At 45.9% G+C, this 20,377-nt stretch overlaps 1 protein-coding gene and 1 long non-coding RNA gene across 7 annotated transcripts; one reads left to right on the top strand and one right to left on the bottom strand.

The window, feature by feature from the left end:
- Positions 1–466: 466 nt before the first annotated feature.
- LOC308474321 lies at positions 467–2,206 on the bottom strand. The gene is made up of 2 exons (XR_013984656.1): positions 2,080–2,206; positions 467–757 (listed from the first exon to the last, which is right to left on the bottom strand). It is a non-coding gene; the product is annotated as an uncharacterized lncRNA (long non-coding RNA).
- On the top strand, positions 1,453–20,179 carry TUBE1 (tubulin epsilon 1). 6 transcript variants are annotated; one of them, XM_081000408.1, is made up of 12 exons: positions 1,453–1,971; positions 2,087–2,160; positions 3,562–3,614; positions 4,542–4,596; positions 6,869–6,984; positions 8,220–8,341; positions 15,990–16,177; positions 16,436–16,611; positions 17,151–17,291; positions 17,545–17,685; positions 19,080–19,254; positions 19,721–20,179. In XM_081000408.1, exons 1-12 carry the CDS (start codon positions 1,947–1,949, stop codon positions 19,877–19,879), a joined length of 1,425 nt encoding a protein of 474 aa, XP_080856534.1. In that variant the 5' UTR covers positions 1,453–1,946; the 3' UTR covers positions 19,880–20,179. The 6 variants fall into 6 exon arrangements, with proteins under 6 accessions (XP_080856534.1, XP_080856539.1, XP_080856535.1 ...); XM_081000413.1 differs by lacking the exons at positions 1,453–1,971; positions 2,087–2,160 and adding an exon at positions 2,194–2,291 and having other exon boundaries at positions 4,547–4,596; XM_081000409.1 differs by lacking the exons at positions 1,453–1,971; positions 2,087–2,160 and adding an exon at positions 2,194–2,291.
- Positions 20,180–20,377: the final 198 nt, after the last annotated feature.

Here is a 20,377-nt window from a genome sequence, read left to right as displayed (position 1 = left end):
GAACTGCATGCCTCAAATGCTTGTGCCTTTATTTCTCTATAATGAAAGCCAAAACAATGCCAGTTGATTGACCTTAGCAGAATAATCTCTATGGAAATGTAAACAGGAGGAAAATGAGAAAGAATAAAGAAATAAAGCTTTAAATTATATATCTGCTATATATACATTATTTCCTTATAAAGCATTAGCAGCAATACATTTTGCATCAAATATGGAGATCTTAAGTTATTAAATCTCTAGAAACTAGTACCTTATAAAGATGACTGGTACCTCAGGACAGTGCAACCATTTGCCCTACTTTATTCATTTACCAACCATCTTCCCTAGTGCAACATATTATTTATCCTGTTTGGTCCACCAGCAGGTAATCTGAACTAAGAATGAGCTTCCCAAGGGTTAGGTAGGAGTACACCTAATGGAATCTTCTCCAAAACAATCTCTAGTCTGAACTGATGGACAGGTCATGCAGAGCAAAGAAGCTTCACCCTTTTATTTGAAACTTAGAGACACTTGACTGTTGTGGGGGAAAACACAGCAACATCCATTCCCATGCTTCTGTACAAGATACAGAGCCTGTATACAGGTAGAACAGAGTTAATGCATTTCTTTGGGGGGATTATTTAGGGGAATACCATGAAAGGTCAAGGCTGTCTCTTCCAATCAACTTGTGTATGCAATCAAGCTTTGCTTCTGCTTCATTTCACCCTCTGCACTGGGGTAAGGGTGAAGGTCAGCAATATACTTCCTATCCTCAGGTCTGAAAACAAGTAGAAAGGAAAAATGGAACAGGTGATTGTCTGTTCTGGTACTTGAAGGTAATATACCTACAAAATCATGAAGCATAATTGTTTGTAAACTTCATATTCAATTTTGAATTAAAAGACTAGCTTTTATTATTTTCACAGGCATTATGAAACTGTATTAACTATTTTGGATACTTTTTGCTAAAATGTTTCTTTATTAGAGTGCTCTAGGTTCTTGTGACTGTATTATTACAGTTCACTTCTCAGTGTAAAACTGTGATCTTTGTAGCACAATGCACTCCTGTCACAGGAGTGTGATAACCTACCAGACCCTTGTGATTGAGAATTTGTGTGCCTTTGCACAATTGGGTCAAATAATGAAGCAATTTGCTGCAGTTCCCTATTTAGTCCCCAAGCTTGTCTCTTTTACAACATATCAACGAGGAGCCCACCAAGTACAGCGCATGGTCCAGGTGGGAGCGTAGGAGGAGGGTCACCTAAAGCCTGCCTTTTCGGCGTTTTGTAATTTGGTTTTAATATTATGAAATGGAAGGGATGCGCTGTTCGAACAGAACCGTGCATTTTGAACAGATTATTTTGCAATGCATGCACAGGATCAAAACATGCGTTTTGATTCCAACTTTTTTAAAAAAACAAAATGTTACTCTTTTGTATTCATACGCGACATGCTTAACGGCTAGATCCTTTCCCTTCGCGTTTTCTACTCGCTTCCAGACGGTCATTTCCAGATGGTGGCCAGATAAGAAGGGAGAGCGATGGGACTCCCGGACCTTTTAGCAGCCGCATGGAAATAAGTTGTCCTGCAGGGGGCGACAGAGGCTAGCAGGACCGAGGCGCTGAAACCCCTGCTCTGACATGAGCCTCGCCCTCCTTTGCATCGAGTACGACCGTGAGGTCGGAACAAAGCGAGCCAAAGTGGGCGTGGCCCGCGGTCTACAAACGGATAACTGTTAATAGCGAGGGAACCGGAGGGCAGGAAAGCACCGTTTGCGGTGCGGCGCATGCGCGCAAAGCAAGAACAAAACGCTCCATGAGCGTTCGCGGCGCGTCTCGACAGCGGAACGTGCGGCCGGAACTCCCCTCTGCGACACAACGCGGGGAACTTTCCTCACATCACGTCCGTAGTGGGCGGGGCTACACTTCTCGCCGGCCTTAGAAAGCAGATCCGCGCCAACGGAAGACATGACGCAGTCCGTGGTGGTTCAGGGTGAGCGCGCGCGTGCTCTCTCCCGCCCCCTTCTCCCTCCCCCCTCTCTGGCCCCTTTTCACACCACTCTGCTCTGTTCGGCAGCTTGACATCAGTTTGCTTTTTCACCTCACAGTGGGTCAGTGTGGCAACCAGATAGGATGCCGTTTCTGGGATCTGGCACTGCGGGAACACGCCGCCGTCAACAAGGTAACCGCCTGACGACTGGGAGGAGAATTAAAACGCCAGTCAGCTCGCGCATGCTCAGTAAAATGCAAACGGTCCGGAACGTTTTACGCGCATGCCTGCTTGACTGCTCCCGCTGAGGGAGCCGCTGAAAGGTGTGTCCGTTAAACCGCCGTGCTTTGGAATCTGTGGGCGTGGCCCTGCCGCGTGCGCTGGCGCGATTTTTAACGCACTCAGCTAATACTTGTCCCTGAGCTCCGCAGTGGACGAGTTAAAATGGCTGCTTGTTTAAAAGAGCAAATCCTATTCTTACTCAAGTCATTTTTAGAAATAGCTGCCGTTTCCTTTGTTCTGGCATTCCCGTGTCTTCGTTCGCCTGCTCTAGGCGAGGGACTAAATATACTGTACCCGGTGGCCAGGGAATGCTGTTGGGGGAAACGTGGGAAGATTAATGGGCATTGGAAGGACGAAGGGAATGGCTGGAATGTGGAACACAAGATCTCCACACACGAGCATCATTCTTTTAACGCTTGTGTTGCCAAAGTAGCACCATTAGTATAGATCAGGGATGTGCACAAGAGAACCTCAAGGTTTGCAGAAGGACAGAAAACACTTTATTAAAAAGCTGAAGGGAACAACAACAACAAAAGGCCCAGTGAGGACTGAGCATGCTTAGTGGAATGCAGTATCCTGGAAGAACGGATGGCTAACTAATCGGAACATTAAATAAGGAGCCATCAATAGGTCCAGGAAAATCAATAGGGGCATGTTCTCCCCTCTCTCCAAGAACTGATCATCCCATCCGGATGACCAAGGCAATTTCCATTACGAAACTGGGCCTAAAACCCGATTGAAATGGACCCCACTAGCCAACTCTTTGTTGGCTGTTACTGGCTAAGAAGGGCAAGCATGATCATTCAAATGGGTCACCTGGGTCACCAGACTACTGATGAAAAAGCTGTCCTTTTCTTGCAGAGAAGAGTCTAGGATGAGTTGATCCCAGCCACTTGCTCTGTTTGACCAGTGGCCCACCTTATCCAGAGTCCTGTTTTCACAGGGGCCAACCAGATGCCTGAGGGGTTGCCAGGGCAGGCTGGACAGCCTCACTCCAAATTTTACTAATAAATATTGAGAGCCTTTAAGTCCAGATGTGCATTAAACCATGAATTCATCCTGAAGAAAATCCAAAATTATTGCTTTACTGTGATGTTCTCTATATAGAGTCATACTCTTACACTATAGATATGAAATAATTTGTGGATTCCATGTTTTTGAGCTCTACTTGCACTTTAGTGGCATACATGAGGCTTTATGTTAGGAGCATGTATAATCTCAGAAGAGTTAAATAGTTTTAAGAATGCATACTTTAAGTTTTAGCACAAGTGTCACACTTTAAATTTTACTTACTGAATGATTCTTTTTTAGAAAGGAATTTACGATGAAGCATTAAGCAGTTTCTTTAGAAATGTGAATACCAGGTAAGTTTTCTTTTTATGAACAATCTTAAATTACTAAAGATGCCCTTAAAATAAATAACAACACAATATTTGGGATCCATGGAGAAATGTTGCTTCATCATACCTTGCACTACTGCAGGCAAGTTAATTAGCATCTTGTGCTGCGTCACAAAAATAAAATTGCAGGGATCCAGCATTTACTTTGTGGATTTCTTGTTCAGTTTATGCCCCACTTATTATTTTTATTTCTCTCCTTCCCGTTGGGTTTTGTAGATACCGTGGGTATCAGTGGGTAGGTTCTTGTGTCCAGTCATGTCAGCATACATTACAATCAGTTACTTGTGTCTGACCTGTACTGAATGGGCTTTGGTGCTTGGTGTTCATTGTTTTGGAGTAATTCACATTTTGCAGTATCAACTTGCCTCAATAAGATTGTGGTCAGTGTTGTCCTCGCATCCTGAGCCCTTCAGTCTCCAGTTTGAGTTACTAATGTTGTGCCCTTTAATACCATTGCTTGTCGTGTTTCACTATAGGAAAAGTGCCTTATACTTAACCTGAATCTGGTTTTTGCCTTCATGAAACTGTTAACCCCTAGATTTTTGCAGTTTGCTCTAACCAAGATATAAAATATATAACTGCTTACAATTGGTAGGCGTGCCAGGTTTTATTTAATAGTTCTCCTTTGTCTACACAACTGCAGAAATTAAGCAGGTGATGTTTTTTCCATCCCTAGGCTAGGAAAAGCCTAATTGACTTCTGCATGGCAGGCTTCCATAAAATGAGCAAGAGCAGTGAAATTCATAAAGTGTACAGTCTTTATATTAGTTCTTGTTATTCTGCTTTTCAATTTAATTTAATTTCAGTGAAAGGGGAAAATTGTAATACTCTGATATCTTAGGTGTAGTCCTCTTCCATGATTTTTATTAATTTTGCTTCTGTTTTTTCTAGGACAGATGATGATAGCGCTGACTGCAGAGGAAAAATCTATTCCTTAAAAGCACGCGTAAGGGGGAAACATCTTTGATTCTGTCAATTCTTATACTTTGTATGCCTCTGAAATATCTGAAATTTTAGGTTTTATTATATCTATATGTATGTGCACTTGGGTATATGTTTTGCTATTTGTTTGAAAACAAATCCTATAGTTCAATTGTAAACGGTAAACTAAAGATAATGGCTTCCAGAAACATATATTTTAACAAACGAGAAACCAAGTAAAAGAAACAAATTTCAAGCACAAGGAATATAGATCATCAGGGGGTTTGGACTGGGTGTCCATCAATATGCAGATGATACCCAGCTCTACCTCTCTTTCAAATCAGAACCAGTGAAGGCGGTGAAGGTCCTGTGTGAGTGCCTGGAGGCGGTTGGAGGATGGATGGCGGCTAATGGATTGAAGTTGAAGTTGAAGTTGAATCCTGACAAGACAGAAGTACTGTTTTTGGGGGACAGGGGGCGGGCTGGTGTGGAGGACTCCTGGTCCTGAATAGGGTTACTGTGCCCCTGAAGGACCAGGTGCGCAGCCTGGGAGTCATTTTGGACTCACAGCTGTCCATGAAGGCGCAGGTCAATTCTGTATCCAGGGCAGCTGTCTACCAACTCCACCTGGTACACAGGCTGAGACCCTACCTGCCCCCGGACTGTCTCGCCAGGGTGGTGCATGCTCTAGTTATCTCCCGCTTGGACTACTGCAATGCACTCTACGTGGGGCTACCTTTGAAGGTGACTCGGAAACTACAACTAATCCAGAATGCGGCAGCTAGACTGGTGACTGGGGGCGGCCGCCGAGACCACATAACACCGGTCTTGAAAGACCTACATTGGCTCCCAGTACGTTTCTGAGCACAATTCAAAGTGCTGGTGTTGACCTTTAAAGCCCTAAACGGCCTCGGCCCAGTATACCTGAAGGAGCGTCTCCACCTCCATCGTTCTGCCTGGACGCTGAGGTCCAGCGCTGAGGGCCTTCTGGCGGTTCCCTCATTGTGAGAAGCAAAGCTACAGGGAACCAGGCAGAGGGCCTTCTCGGTAGTGGCGCCCGCCCTGTGAAACGCCCTCCCATCAGATGTCAAAGCGATAAATAACTACCTGACATTCAGAAGACATCTTAAGGCAGCCCTGTTCAGGGAAGTTTTTAATGTGTGATATTTTAGTGTAGTTTTGGTTTCTGTGGAAGCCGCCCAGAGGGGCTGGGGAAGCCCAGCCAGATGGGCGGGGTACAAATAATAAATTATTATTATTATTATTTAGGAATGTTGCAGGTTCCTTAGAGACTGACACTCATCCAGCTATGAGACACACAAACCTTCTGAACTGCGCATGCACAGTTTTCCCCCTTCAATCCAACCGTCATTTCCACACTTAAAGAGCCCGGTTAGAAAAATAAATAAAAGCTCATCAGAAGATGAGCAAGTTTGTAAGCTAGATTTAATAATTTTCTCTTTATCAGATAGCTAATGGCACAATTGCTGCTTCTCCAAACACGGTAAACATCTAAGTACCATTAGCAGTGCCATTTTATTTTATGTACATTTAGCTAGTGATAAAGTACTGTTGGCTTCAATGTGTTTAAATTGAAAATACCCGTGGTGACCATTTTGCACATGTTCTTTTGAAGAAGGCAGGGCGGGCTTACGTACTCTGTGGATGCACACAGGAGTCAGGAACGGAACCCCAATAATACAATAGTGTCTCGGTTTCTGCTGTAGTGCGCTCAGGTTACAGAATGTCATCCCCTTGCCGCTTAGCATCAAGTTAAAAACATGAGTATTTAAGTTGCCATTTTGGTTGTGCTAATTATAGTAGGGTCTATCTAGTAGTTAATTTTATTGTTGGTTGTGATTTTAAGATGTTTTATTCTGCTACCTGTTTTGTGGAATATGCCCCAAGAGTATTTGATACAGGGGAGAAAAGATTGAAATAAATAATAAGAAAAGATTAAAAATTATGTACCATTCTGAAAAGGAAATTAGCTGAGACATAATAGCGATCATTCTAATTTGTTTATTTTTTAGCAAGAGCATGTTTCCTTATGTGTTGCATATGTGCATTTTAATTCTTGAGTTGTACTAAATCAGGGTTGCCAAAATTATCCTTTATTAAATTTCATCCTGAGGCAAATAAATTAGAGATATTCTTCTGAAGTCTGCATTTTTATTCCAAGGGTGTGCTGAAATTAAAGAAAGCATTTTTTTATCTTTATCTTTTTCATTTATTTTGCGTAATGTTTTTAAAAACAGACGTTCTCAGTCCAAATTCTTTTTGTTCTGCTCCCTAAGGCTCTCCTGATTGACATGGAAGAGGGTGTAGTGAATGAAATTCTGCAGGGGCCATTGAGAGATGTCTTTGATAGCAAGCAGCTGATAACAGATGTTTCTGGCTCAGGGAACAACTGGTGAGGATAGAATTTTCCCCCCTCAAATCTTCATACAAAAATTTCTTACACAGATTAGATGGAAATTGAAAGCAGAACTCCTACATTTCTGTCTTTTTACTTCCTGCAGTCTCTTGAATAAATGGCCATGTTAATATTTTATTTTATTGTTACCTTTAGGAAAACTTGAAAACACAACTAACAACTATTCTGCCAGTATGTCATATCTACATAGCTACTCTTTTTAAAAAACCAATTTTGTGAATTTCCATGAACAGATGTATCATATTACTGTGTTGGTATTCTTCTACTCCTAGTCTTGTTCATTCAGGTCAAATGGTAATCTAATTACAGATATGAACAGCTGACTAAAGAGAAGAAGGGAAACAGATGGAAATTTAAGTCAAAGAAATCTAAACTTTATAAAAAATGCTTTTGAATGATTATATAATGAAAGGGGAGATTCTGAACAGAAGATCAAACTTGATGATCACAAAGAAGTACTAAAAACTTCTAATATGTCCTTCAGTCATTAGGGGGGAAAGTGTGAACAGATAAATTAATTCTATAATAATACATCTAATAGTAAAAATACTAAAAAAGATAGACATCAGATTAAAAACAAGACAAAGGATCAGTCCACTAAACCTCAGCTTGACAGGTCAAATTCCACTTAGAATAAAAATGCCTTAACCAGGCGCCAGAAGGCCAAGAGAAAAAGGACAAGGCAGTTCTTTAGAATTCTATCCTGGTCACACTGAACACTGTATGGTTTGGTTATACCTTTATATCCTTTATTTTCTTGATCTTTTTGCTTTTGGTTAAAAGCTTTTGGTAATATATTATTTTGTTTCATGCTGTTTCACTGATCTCCCCCTGTCCCGTCCCATCCCCCGGCTCTTTTAACATGAATCCATTATCTTTTTGTTTAGGGAGGCAAAGAGTGTCCATGGACACACAGCTGCTGAGTCAGCCCTGTACATGCCAGAAGGCCTTTCCCCTGGTTGACTTTAATGGGGCTCAGCCTGCTATTTCCAGCGTAATTAAAGCTGCTTTCAAATTCTCCTAAGTTTCATTTCATTTAATTTTAAAGTTGTAAACCTTTCTACATTGTTGCTCTGTTAAGTCTAAAAAACTCAGTGGGGGAAACTCAGTATAGGCATAAAAATACTTGAAGAATTTAAAACATTTTAAATAAACTAGAATTCTCAGAGTTGAACTAGAAGGGTAGCATATTAAATGTTTCCTATTTACAGGGCCGTGGGTCACAAAGTATATGGGTGTCAATACCGAGAAGATATTGTTGAAAAGCTAAGAAAGACTGCAGAGCATTGTGACTGTCTGCAGTGCTTTTTTGTCATTCATTCCATGGGAGGGGGTAAGTATGGTAAAAGGTGAAACAAAAGCTTAAGAGTTCATGACCTTAAGGACCGCCTCTAGTGCTCCAAACCCAGCACATGATCAAAGATGGGACCATCACCTCTCCCCTATCCTCTGGGCATACTAGAGTACTTGGAGGAGGATTTGTATGTCTCCAACCCAGCACAAACAAAGAGTTCCCTTTGACCTCTTGTGTTTGCTGTGTTGGTCAGTGAGCTTGGGCAGGCACATAGACATTTCCTGAATCGAAGCTATAACTAATAGAAATCTGGTGATTGAATTGTGGACCTCCTTATCAGAAAATATTTATATAATGGATCTTAAAGCTCTGCTGCATAATGGCATGTTATGCACCAAAACTCTTTTGTCGGCATCTTTGTAATTTACATGAGAAGAGCATGGTTCTTGTGCAGCCAGACTCCCAGTTGCAAATCTTACTTGGGTCATAAACTCGTTAGGTGACCTTAGGCAAGTGATTATCCTTGAAATCTATGATCTGTGAATAATAGTACCCTATGTTAGAAGATTCTTTTAAGGACAACATTGTAATGTACAGAATGCATTGGCAGTTTCTAAATGAGCAATATAATGATGTTTTCATTGTAATCTGACAAAAAAAATGTATTTCTGCAATAAGTATATTTCTATCACAAGCACAGAACACAACATAAATGTATTTGCTCTGTAAAATACTGTAAATTGGATAGTTCTTATGATGTTGAATGTTTTTGCTTAAAATAATCAGCTAGTCGTGATTAGAAAGTCTCAATGAAATACTGCCTTCAAATCTGGGTTATCTCTTTAAATCCAAATGTTGGATACTGTCAGGGGTTCAGGAGCAGAGGCAAGGGCAAGGGAGGAAACAGAGAGCGAGGGGGAGGAGGCAGAAGAAAAGATGAGTGATGACGACGACCCGAGATCTCCGAGTCTTTCCAGTGAATCAGAAGATTCACAGAAAGGAGCACCAGTGGCCAGGGCAAGGGGGGAGCCTAGGGGGACACCCCAGGAAGATAGAGCCAGAGGGGACTCAGAGGGGAGCAGTTGGAAATCGGGACCAGCGTCACCGCCAGAGAGCAGGGAAGAGGAAGGGCGCCAGGGATCAAGCGCTGGCAGCTCACAACAGGGGGGAGGGCACGAGTCAGGAGTGGCCACACCTCCATCGGGGAGCGAAGAAACGGTCAGACGGAAGGTGGAAGGTTGGGCGCGCGCGACAAGTTCAAATGCACAGGAAGGTGGCGCAGTAGGCAGCCCGGAAAGGGAGCCAGGTCCTAAAGCCCGCCGAAAGGAGGGAGAAGAGTCAGGGGGGTCAGCATCAGAGGAATCTCGGAAGGAAGAGACCCCGGGGGGCAGAGGGACCCAGAGAAGAACAGTCAGGCGGAAAAGGTGGAGCAAGGCTAGGATATTAAGTTGGTGTACAAGGGGCGGAGACTCAGATGGGGCTTCGCCGATCTAACCATTAGACGTAGGGTTGCACGCAGCAGCTTGAGAATGGAAACTGTAACTCAATAAAGACTTTTATTTAATGATCGCTGGCTAGCGTGATCCTCTGTGAGCTAGGATCTGGAAGCAACTCTGACAGTAAGCCCCATCTCATAAATTGTGGGCATCTACAGCCTCGCGGAGAGGAGAGAAAGCGGGTGCCTACTAGCGAGCTCACGAACGGCAGACAACATGACGGCCGAACAGCAGATAGTGGAACTCAGAGAAGCAGTGTCGCGCCTGAATGCCGAGGCTCTTGCATCCAGGAAGAGAGAGGAGGACGCAGCTGCCGCCTACAGGGATCTCCAGGTCAGGTTGGAAGTGCTTACGAAGCAAGGGCAACTGACACCCAAACCGGAGGGGATTGGGTTGGGGAGACGAACAGGCGGTTTGGTCTCTCACTTCGATGGGAATTTGCAACAGTACCCCAACTTTAGAGCAGATGTAATGTGTGCACTGCAACTGCTGAACAAAGACTTTAGAGATGAGCAAGAGAAGGTGGGATTCATCATGTCCCATTTGCATGGAGATGCTAAAGCATGGCTGCGCAATTTGTGGAGAGATAAGGATCCGGCGCTCCAAAACGCGGATGCCTTTATTAAAGCGATGGATGGGTGCTTTTTGTCAAGCATTGACGTGGATCTTGCTCGGCAGCAGATACATGGACTGAAGCAAGGGAGGGCCAGCGTAAGGCAGTACCATGCCCGCTTTTTCGCTTTGGTCAGTGCTCTGGAATGGGACAGAGATTCGGCTCCTGTAAGAGACCTGTTTTGGGAGGGATTGCACGGCTCGGTTAAAGATGAAATTGCGAGGGGGGAGAGACCCCGGACCACGCAGGAGATCGTTCAGAGGGCGCTGGCGGTGGGGGTGCGGCTGGAAGGACGTCCGTGGAGCAGTGGCGAAGGGCGTGGAGGGCGCGAACCAGCCAGGGGCTCCTCCTTCCTTCCCAGAGAAGCAGCGCGTGCGCAATCCACGCCTCCGCCAGGAGGAGGAGCGGAACCTATGGAGGTTGGAGGTGCAAGGGCTCAGTCAGCAGCCAGAGCCCTAGCACCGGCAGCAGTGAAAGCGAAGCCTCCTAGAGGGAACAGGAAGTGTTACATCTGCGATGATCCACAGCATATGGCGAAAGAGTGTCCCCAGAGGCTCCACAAGCACACTGCAGCCTCAGCAATGGTAACTGCAGCAACGCAGCAAGGACAACCACAGCAGGGAAACGACGGAGTCTGGTTGGAAGAGGCACTGGGGCCCAGCCAGACGTGTCAGTGAAGCAGTCCCCAGAGATTTTACAGCCCATGGACCCCCTCCCGCCCAAACCGGTAGTGAGGCTCACCGCGTCGCTCCAGCTGCCCAATGGAATCACCATGGACGTGCCAATCACCATTGACTCCGGAAGCAATGCGGACTTTATAGGGCAGGACTTTGTCGACCGGCACGCTATACAGTTGCTGCCTGCCACGCTGCCCCTGCAGGTTGTCACGGTGGATGGCAGGGAGCTGCTAGGGGGGCAAGTGGTGAAGCAGACGCCACCAATGGTGATGCGACTTGGGAATCACAGGGAAATCATCAGCTTCAATGTCACTCAACTATCGGACACGCCCATTGTATTGGGCATGAGTTGGCTGGACAAGCACAGCCCGACGCTGGCTTGGTACCAGAGGCAGCTGACCTTCGGCTCTTCCTTTTGCGCTGAACACTGCATCGTGCCCAGGCAGGAAGGAGAGGAAGAGGAGTCACAGCTGCAGCTAGGCACGCTGCAAGCGGTTCCCCACAAGTACGCAGAATTTTTGGAGGTTTTCTGCGAGAAGGAGGCAGACAGGCTACCCCCCCACAGACCATATGACTGCAAAATTGACCTGCTGCCGGGGGCGGCGCTGCCCAAAGGGAAGCTGTATTCCATGTCTGAGGACGAACTGCAGGAACTCAAAGAGTTCATAGATCATAATTTGGAGCGCGGTTTCATCCGAGAGTCCAAGGCAGCGGGGGGCAGTCCGGTATTCTTTGTTAAGAAGAGGGACACACCCCAAAAAAGACTTGTAGTGGACTTTCGCATCTTGAACAGTGTGACCAAGCCATCGGACTTCCCCATGCCCCGAATCGACGACCTCCTCGCAAAGGTACGGAAGGGCAGAGTGTTCACCAAGTTGGACCTGCGAGGGGCATACAACCTCATTCGCATGCGGGAGGGAGATGAGTGGAAGACAGCCATGTTCACGCCCCTGGGCACCTACGAATATAGAGTTATGCCTTTTGGATTGCAAAATGGCTCCCACGTTTTTCAAGCTTTCATGCATCACGTGTTGGCGGGGCTCCTCTACAAGACGTGCGTCTGTTTCTTGGATGACATCCTGATCTTTTCGGAATCGCAGCAGGAGCATGACAGACACGTCAAGGAAGTGCTGAGCAGGCTACAGCAACATAGGCTTTACGCCAAGCTGGAGAAGTGCCAATTCGACGTGACGGAGGTGGATTTCCTGGGCTACAAGTTGTCTGATAAAGGGCTCGCCATGGACAGCGCCAAGGTCCGAGCAGTGTTGGATTGGAAAAGCCCACGCAACCGGAAGGAGGTCCAACGGTTTGTCGGCTTCGCGAACTTCTATCGCAAGTTTATCAAAGGCTTTGCGATGCAGACAGCGGCCATCACGGACACGCTCAGCTCCAAGAAAAAGAAGTTCATCTGGACAGAGCAGGCGGAGCAGTCCTTTCAGGCACTCAAGCGTCTCTTCGCGTCGGAAGAGCATCTGCTTCATGTCAACCCCAGCAGGCCGATGAGGGTGGAGACAGACGCTTCAGACAGAGCCGTGGGAGCAGTCCTGCTGCAGAAAGACCCGCAGGGGGTTTGGAGGCCGGGAGCGTTTTACTCAAGGAAGCTCAGCAAGTCCGAACAGAACTACACCATCTGGGACAGGGAGTTGCTGGCCATTCATGCAGCGTTCAAAGCGTGGAGGCACTTCCTGATCGGCGCCAAGCACACGGTGCAGGTCTGCACGGACCACAAGAATCTAGAGCACTGGCGCACGGCACAGTTCCTGAACCAGAGGCAGATACGTTGGGCTGAGTTCTTTGCGAATTTCGACTTCCGAATAGAATATGTCCCGGGGGACACCAACATCATGGCGGATGCTCTCTCCCGTAAGCCACAGTATCTGGAGGAGGCAACGCCAGCGGCCGCCATGCACATCTTCGCACCGACAGTGTGGGCGTGCGCGGCGGCAACGGTTGACCTGGATGCGGTGCGACGAGCGTTGCAGGATGACTCCTTCGCGCAAGCAAAGATGGCAGAGGTGCACAGGGGCACGGCAGCGACCGACGAGTTCCAGCTGCGAGATGGTTTGCTCATCCGTAAAGGGGCCATCTACGTGCCGGGAGACGAACTTCGCGCCAAGGTACTGCGGCAGCTGCACGACGCGCCCACTGCCGGGCACTTTGGCAAGGAGAAGACGGTGGAATTAGTAGCCAGAGACTTCTGGTGGCCCGGAATGAGAGGGGAAGTCGCGGACTACGTGGCGAGGTGTGACACCTGCCAGAGGGCCAAACCAGTGCACAGACCGCCGGCCGGACTGCTGGAACCGCTGCAAACTCCGTTCGAACCATGGGAGAGAGTGGCCCTGGACTTTGTCACGGATCTGCCCAGCTCGAGGGGCAAGACGGCTGTGCTGGTGGTGGTGGACTTGTTCTCCAAGATGGCACATTTCATTCCGTGTGCGAAGGTGGCCACGGCGGAACAAACCGCCAAACTGTTCATAGACCACGTGTTCAAGGTTCACGGTCTGCCGCGGTCTATTCTGTCCGACCGAGGGCGACAGTTCATCTCGAACTTCTGGCAGAGGCTGATGGGCTTCCTGAACGTCAAGATCAACCTGGCGTCGGCTAGACACCCGCAGACCAACGGGCAAGCGGAGCGGGTCAATGCCATCATGCAGCAGTACCTGAGATGTTATGCGAATCAACAGCCTGCGACGTGGGTGGATTACCTGCCTCTCGCCGAGTTCGCCTACAACAACACGAAGCACGTGTCCACGGGGGTCACGCCGTTCTTCGCCAACAACGGGAGGCACCCCAGAACCTTCCCGGGACTGGAAAGAATGGGGGAGGGGGAGCCGCAGACAGCAGATGCGTTCGCGTCGGAGTTGCAGGAGGTCCACGATCAGCTGCGGCGGCACCTGGAGCTGGCTAAACACGCATACAAGGTACAAGCGGACAAACACAGAAGGGTTGGCGAAGAGATCCATGTGGGAGACTGGGTCTGGTTAGCAGCCCACGCAGTGCCGGCCAGGTCGTTGGCGAAGAAGAAACTAGGGCATAAACAACTGGGGCCCTACCAAGTTGAAGAACAGGTCAACCCGGTGGCTTTCAGGCTGGCTCTTCCGGAGGGTTCCAGAATGCATCCGGTGTTCCACAGATCGGTGCTCACTCCCTACAAGGCACCTCACAGGTTTCAGGAACCAGGAACGGCACCGGGTCCGCTCCGAGAGAGAACCGGGCAAGGGGGAGTGGCACAGGAGGAGCGCATCAACGAAGTCACGGAGATTTTGGACTCCAGATGGGGGGAAGAGGGGGTAGAATACCTTCTCGCCAAGGAGGGCACCCCGGCCAGTGCCAACAGCTGGGTGCCGGGCTACGCTTTGGACGAACCTCTGCTCAAAGAAGAGTTTCATGCCCTCTTCCCACACAGGCCAGTGCCAGCAGACTTTTTCGACGACTGGCTTTTCACGCCCACGCTTTCAGCCAGCACGTTCCGGGGGTTCGACTCGGACGAGGAACCGACACGAGACGCCCGTTCCCCGGAGGGGTCACCCTCAGGATCTGCTTCAGAACCCTCGTATTGGTGGGATGATCGACCAGAGGAGCAGTTCCGCAGAAGGTGGCTGGAGGGTCCAGGACGAGCAACGTCTCCAGAAGGCAACGAGGGAGAGACGGACATGGACGTTTTCGGGGACGACCCGGGTTTCGAGCACGGCGGCACAGAGATGGAAGCGGAAGTGACCGTCGTCAACGAGAGCAGGGAGGAAGAACCGGAAGACTTCGGATGGCGGCCCGCCACGGGAAGCGAACTGTATCCGACATTCGTCCCCCTGACACAGCAGCACCCAGATCCCGCACCGGAAGGAGGGGAGGGGGGAAGAGGGGGCTTCGAGGGGGGGATGGATGTCAGGGGTTCAGGAGCAGAGGCAAGGGCAAGGGAGGAAACAGAGAGCGAGGGGGAGGAGGCAGAAGAAAAGATGAGTGATGACGACGACCCGAGATCTCCGAGTCTTTCCAGTGAATCAGAAGATTCACAGAAAGGAGCACCAGTGGCCAGGGCAAGGGGGGAGCCTAGGGGGACACCCCAGGAAGATAGAGCCAGAGGGGACTCAGAGGGGAGCAGTTGGAAATCGGGACCAGCGTCACCGCCAGAGAGCAGGGAAGAGGAAGGGCGCCAGGGATCAAGCGCTGGCAGCTCACAACAGGGGGGAGGGCACGAGTCAGGAGTGGCCACACCTCCATCGGGGAGCGAAGAAACGGTCAGACGGAAGGTGGAAGGTTGGGCGCGCGCGACAAGTTCAAATGCACAGGAAGGTGGCGCAGTAGGCAGCCCGGAAAGGGAGCCAGGTCCTAAAGCCCGCCGAAAGGAGGGAGAAGAGTCAGGGGGGTCAGCGTCAGCGTCAGAGGAATCTCGGAAGGAAGAGACCCCGGGGGGCAGAGGGACCCAGAGAAGAACAGTCAGGCGGAAAAGGTGGAGCAAGGCTAGGATATTAAGTTGGTGTACAAGGGGCGGAGACTCAGATGGGGCTTCGCCGATCTAACCATTAGACGTAGGGTTGCACGCAGCAGCTTGAGAATGGAAACTGTAACTCAATAAAGACTTTTATTTAATGATCGCTGGCTAGCGTGATCCTCTGTGAGCTAGGATCTGGAAGCAACTCTGACAGATACCATTTGAGATTGCAGTCCATACTGCAATCTCATTATCAAAAGAAATGATATTGGTGAATTGCTACCTTAAGCGCTCATAATTTTTCCAGTAGAAGACAATCTTTGCATCTCCAAATCTGAACTTTCAATTGGTGAACTTTAAAATAAAAATAAAAACCTTTCTCGCTTGTAAGAAAATCCAAAGGAAGTTGAATACCACACAAGACTTTTTCATGTACTCTTGTTGTTCTAACTATCTGAATTCTTGCTTCTAGGGACAGGATCTGGTCTTGGTACATTTGTACTAAAGCTTCTTGAGGATGAATTTCCAGAAGTATATAGATTTGTTACTTCTGTTTATCCTTCCCGGGAGGATGATGTCATTACATCTCCTTATAACAGTGTATTGGCTATGAAAGAACTCAGTGACCATGCAGACTGTGTATTGCCAATTGAAAATGAAGTAAGAATTTATAATACCATATTAATGTATTAAAGCCTTTCTAGATTACAGTTTTAAGTGCAATGTAGTTATTCTTTGTCTTCATTTTAAAATTTACCTGAAACAACTGAGTAAAATAGTAAAGCTTTCCCTTACCTTGAAGTAAGCTCTGTTGAATCCAGCAGACTTTCTGAGTAGTCATGCCTAGGAGTCTGCTGTAAGTTGGATAGCTTTGCGTTCAAAAAAATTTACCAGCTTTTTCACCTATGCTTTTTCCAGTCTTTATTTGACATTGTTAGCAAAATTAATCAGATGACCAACTGTGGAAAGTTAGGATCAACCATAAAACCAGCCAGCTTAGTAACTTCAAGTGCAGGTGGAATAAAGTGTTCTCGGGAGAAACCATTTGATGCTATGAACAACATTGTGGCCAACTTACTGTTGAACTTGACAAGGTGAGCTTCTGAAAATTTTAATTAGATAAGAAGTGGTTGCTAAAACTGAAATCAATGGATGTCACCTTTAGCTTGTGTGGTAAAATGTCTATGCTCCCCTTTCATTTCTTCTGTTTGGCAGACCCAGCTTCTCTCACGTCTAGTCTACCTGCACCCATTATTGTAGCATACTAAGAGACGTTCCTTTTCCATCCCATAATTGAATAGAAGCTTGTAGTGCAACTGTTATGGTATGATGTGGGAGGGAAGCACAGCAGAGATGAATAGCCCTGCTTCACTAGTACAAAGAGGAAAAGCGCTTGTAGCAGCAGCTGAACACAGCAAGCACTACTCTTGTAGCCCTTAGGGTGTTGTTTCTTTCTATATTGCTAAGGGATTTTCCCCTACTTGAGGCTGGAAAATTAGTGAAAATTTTACATTGAAATTATTGCAACACATTTCACAGTGCAAGCTTACAAATATTCAAAAGCGTGATTTTGTATGCTGCAATATATGTGTCCAAACTTTTTTTCTATAACTCTTGCATTATCTCTATACAGCTCTGCTAGGTTTGAAGGATCTCTTAATATGGATCTTAATGAAATCAGCATGAATTTGGTTCCCTTTCCTCGACTTCATTATCTTGTTTCCAGCTTGACACCTCTGTATACGTTGGCTGATGTTAATGTGCCCTCTCGAAGGTGGGTAACCTTGTTTGACATGTGAGTGATAGTTGCTCACTACATGAAGATAAAATGGAATGTGTTTAGTAGCACATGATAAAGTGATGGGAATCTTGTACTCTTGTTATTTTAAAATCTTCAACATACTTTTCAATTGAAATAGTGTTCTATTTTTATTTGATGCATATTTAGAATTACTCTGCTGACAAATTATGATTGTGTTGACATTTGCTAAGTTTTCTCAGCTGCATATTCTCTTTTTTTCTCTTAGGTTGGACCAAATGTTTTCAGATGCTTTTAGCAAAGATCACCAACTGTTACGAGCTGACCCAAAGCACAGTTTGTACCTTGCCTGTGCCCTGTTAGTCAGAGGAAATGTGCAGATTTCAGACCTTCGTAGAAACATTGAAAGGTTGGCACACATCATACATTAGAAGAGAAACTACTAACTGCTCATACAGCAAATCTTCCCAGTTGGTGTTCGTTTGTAGGATCAAATTCCAGTAAGCTTATTAAAGTTATGTTGATCCACTCCTGCAGGCACAGCTGCATCCAGAGGGAGAGGGGAAAGACCATATTCTCAATAACCTACAGAGACTGAAAAATTAGTCACATATATTTATGTACATATGTATATAATTTTTCAAATAAATGCTTTTAAAATGCTAAGGTAGCATAACATATTTGCCTGAAAATAGGTATTAACACTACCGCATACTATTCTGCCCTGATCTGGCAGAAATCAGTCTGGAGTCTGACCCATTTTGACTGGATCTGGAAATTCAAATATTTGGTACTCCCATTCATGTGTATTTGGAAAACCAAACAACCACAGCATTTTGTTTTTTGTCACATAGTTGCATGAAATTTGGAGGCATAGCAGCTACCTCGTTGCTACACATTGGACAGGTAGATGAGGGGGATTTTGTGCTAGCAACCTTTTAAAGTTTGCTTTTTCTAAACACACTCACACATAGAGAGAGGTTCGTGTTTGTGTATGGAAGACTGTACAGTCAGTTGAGTTCTCAGTCCTGCCAATTCTCATGCTCTTTGGCCTGTTCAGCTGCATTTCAGTATAGTAATTCAGCTCACTGTCAGTCTGGCACTGGTTTCTGTGAAGTAGCAGGGCAGGGTGACTGCTCAAAGCTTTTGTTATGATACATTTGTCTCAGAAGACCTACTGACACAAACCCACGACAGCCTGTTTATAAAGACAGACAGAAAACAAAATACATTGGATGAGATTCTAATCCTGGATTGGAAGCTGGAAGTCTCAATGAGCAAAGTCTAGCTCCCTCACACCCAGCATTCTTCTGTATAGGCGCACACCCCATTTACGCACCTTCAGTATGTGCGCAACTGCACGTGTACATAGTGATCCAAAAACGTCACAAAAAGGGGCAGGGCATGGGCAGAACAGGGTGTTTGCAGGCTTTTTCAGTGGTTTCAAATATATTCTATTTCAATGATGCACGCGGTGCCTCGGAACGTAGCCCCCGCGTAAATGGGGGGTTACCTGTATTTAATTGCAACACTGGCTTTCTTAGAGGCTGTTTTTAGTTCAGATTGATTCAGATCAACCCAACCCACTCTGTAGTGATTTGTAGCTGCCTTTAGTCAATCTGGATTTGGTAGAAATTGGTCCAATTATGTTTAGGATTCAGCCAGATCGGTTGCACAGCTGTAGCTGAAAGCACATGAAAGTGCCACTTGGGGGATGGAGTCAAACGTGCATTTAGGGTTCATGTTTTGTGTAGTTTATTTTACTGTTTGCCTTCATGTCAGTCTCATAATTTCATGTTGCAGGTTGAAACCTTCACTTCAGTTTGTCTCCTGGAATCAAGAAGGATGGAAAACTGGCCTCTGTTCAGTACCACCTGTGGGTCATTCCCACTCATTGTTGGCACTAGCAAATAACACTTGTGTGAAATCTACTTTTGTAGAGCTCAAGGAGAGATTCACAAGGTTGTACAAGAAAAAGGTATGTCACATAATGAGAAGTAATATTGTCATTATATGTAGTTCAGTTGTACTTATATTACAAGTGGTATGTGGAAATATGCTGCACTAATGGTAGCCTCCCCACATGCTTCACTTGGACTTAGAAGGGGTTATAATACAGTTTGGAGTTAAAGAAATGGTTGGGTGACTGTGGTGCAAATGCACATGGACATGAACTGGAGGAAAAGAGAGCGAAAGTAGGAAGTCTCTGTTCTGCCCTGTGCCAAATCCCTCACATACCCAACTACAGCACACACATGGTGGATAGATTGTGTGTGATATTCTTGTTATTATTGTTGTTGCTAACACTTAATCCAAAAATTATCACAACAGATCCTTACATTAAAGTAATAACCAGTTTTGCACGTGGAATTGGAAGAAGACTTGAATTCATTTGTTCAATGTTCCTGTAAAGCATGTGACTAATGTAAAATCTACTCTTGCAGGCTCACCTTCACCATTACCTACATATTGATGGGATGGAGCAGTCCTATTTCTCTGAAGCACTTTCATCTTTGTCTGATTTAATAGAAGATTATAATCAGCTAGATGCTGCTAACTGTGGACCTGCTATAGATCCACCAAGACTGAAGATAGCAATGTAGCACTTGTTACAGGGGCGGGGTATGTGTGTTAAAGTTTAGATCAGCAAATTATACTCATGCAATCCAGTTAAAAATAACCTGGGACGAACTTACTTTGGCTGGGGTTAGTAAATTTCATTGTCAAAAGATGGTGGAAGTGTTCAGTTTAAGTGAGTTTCACATATTTCTCATATTGCACAGATGCTGGATTACATATCTCAAAAAAGTAGAAGGAATTATAATACCTTCTTATGGTCTACCTCTCTTGATGTAATTTTAACTTAAGCACTATTTTGAAAATACTTTTATACGTAGATTATGAAAACAAACACTTTTAATATAATTTGACCATATCGGATTTTGTCATAATGAATTTTATTTACAAGATATTTACATAATAAAATGTATAATTTCATAAAATTTGGCCTCGTCCTTGTGAATCCTTGTCTACTATATGCCCCAAACTGTTATACATCTAGTTATCAACTAGTCTAGAGCACCAACTGCAGTTTAACAACA

The sequence above is a fragment of the Podarcis pityusensis genome, assembly GCF_964106645.2.
Source record: "Podarcis pityusensis genome assembly, chromosome: 3".
Lineage (NCBI taxonomy): Eukaryota > Metazoa > Chordata > Lepidosauria > Squamata > Lacertidae > Podarcis > Podarcis pityusensis.
Note: the sequence above shows the minus strand (reverse complement) of the source record. Positions and strands in the feature narration are given on the sequence as shown.

Coding starts and splice junctions, on each gene's coding strand:
- TUBE1 (XM_081000408.1), top strand. CDS start 1,947: ATGACGCAGTCCGTGGTGGTTCAGG. Junction 17,292..17,544: donor GTTAATGTGCCCTCTCGAAG/GTGGGTAACCTT, acceptor TTTTTCTCTTAG/GTTGGACCAAATGTTTTCAG. Junction 19,255..19,720: donor CAAGGTTGTACAAGAAAAAG/GTATGTCACATA, acceptor CTACTCTTGCAG/GCTCACCTTCACCATTACCT.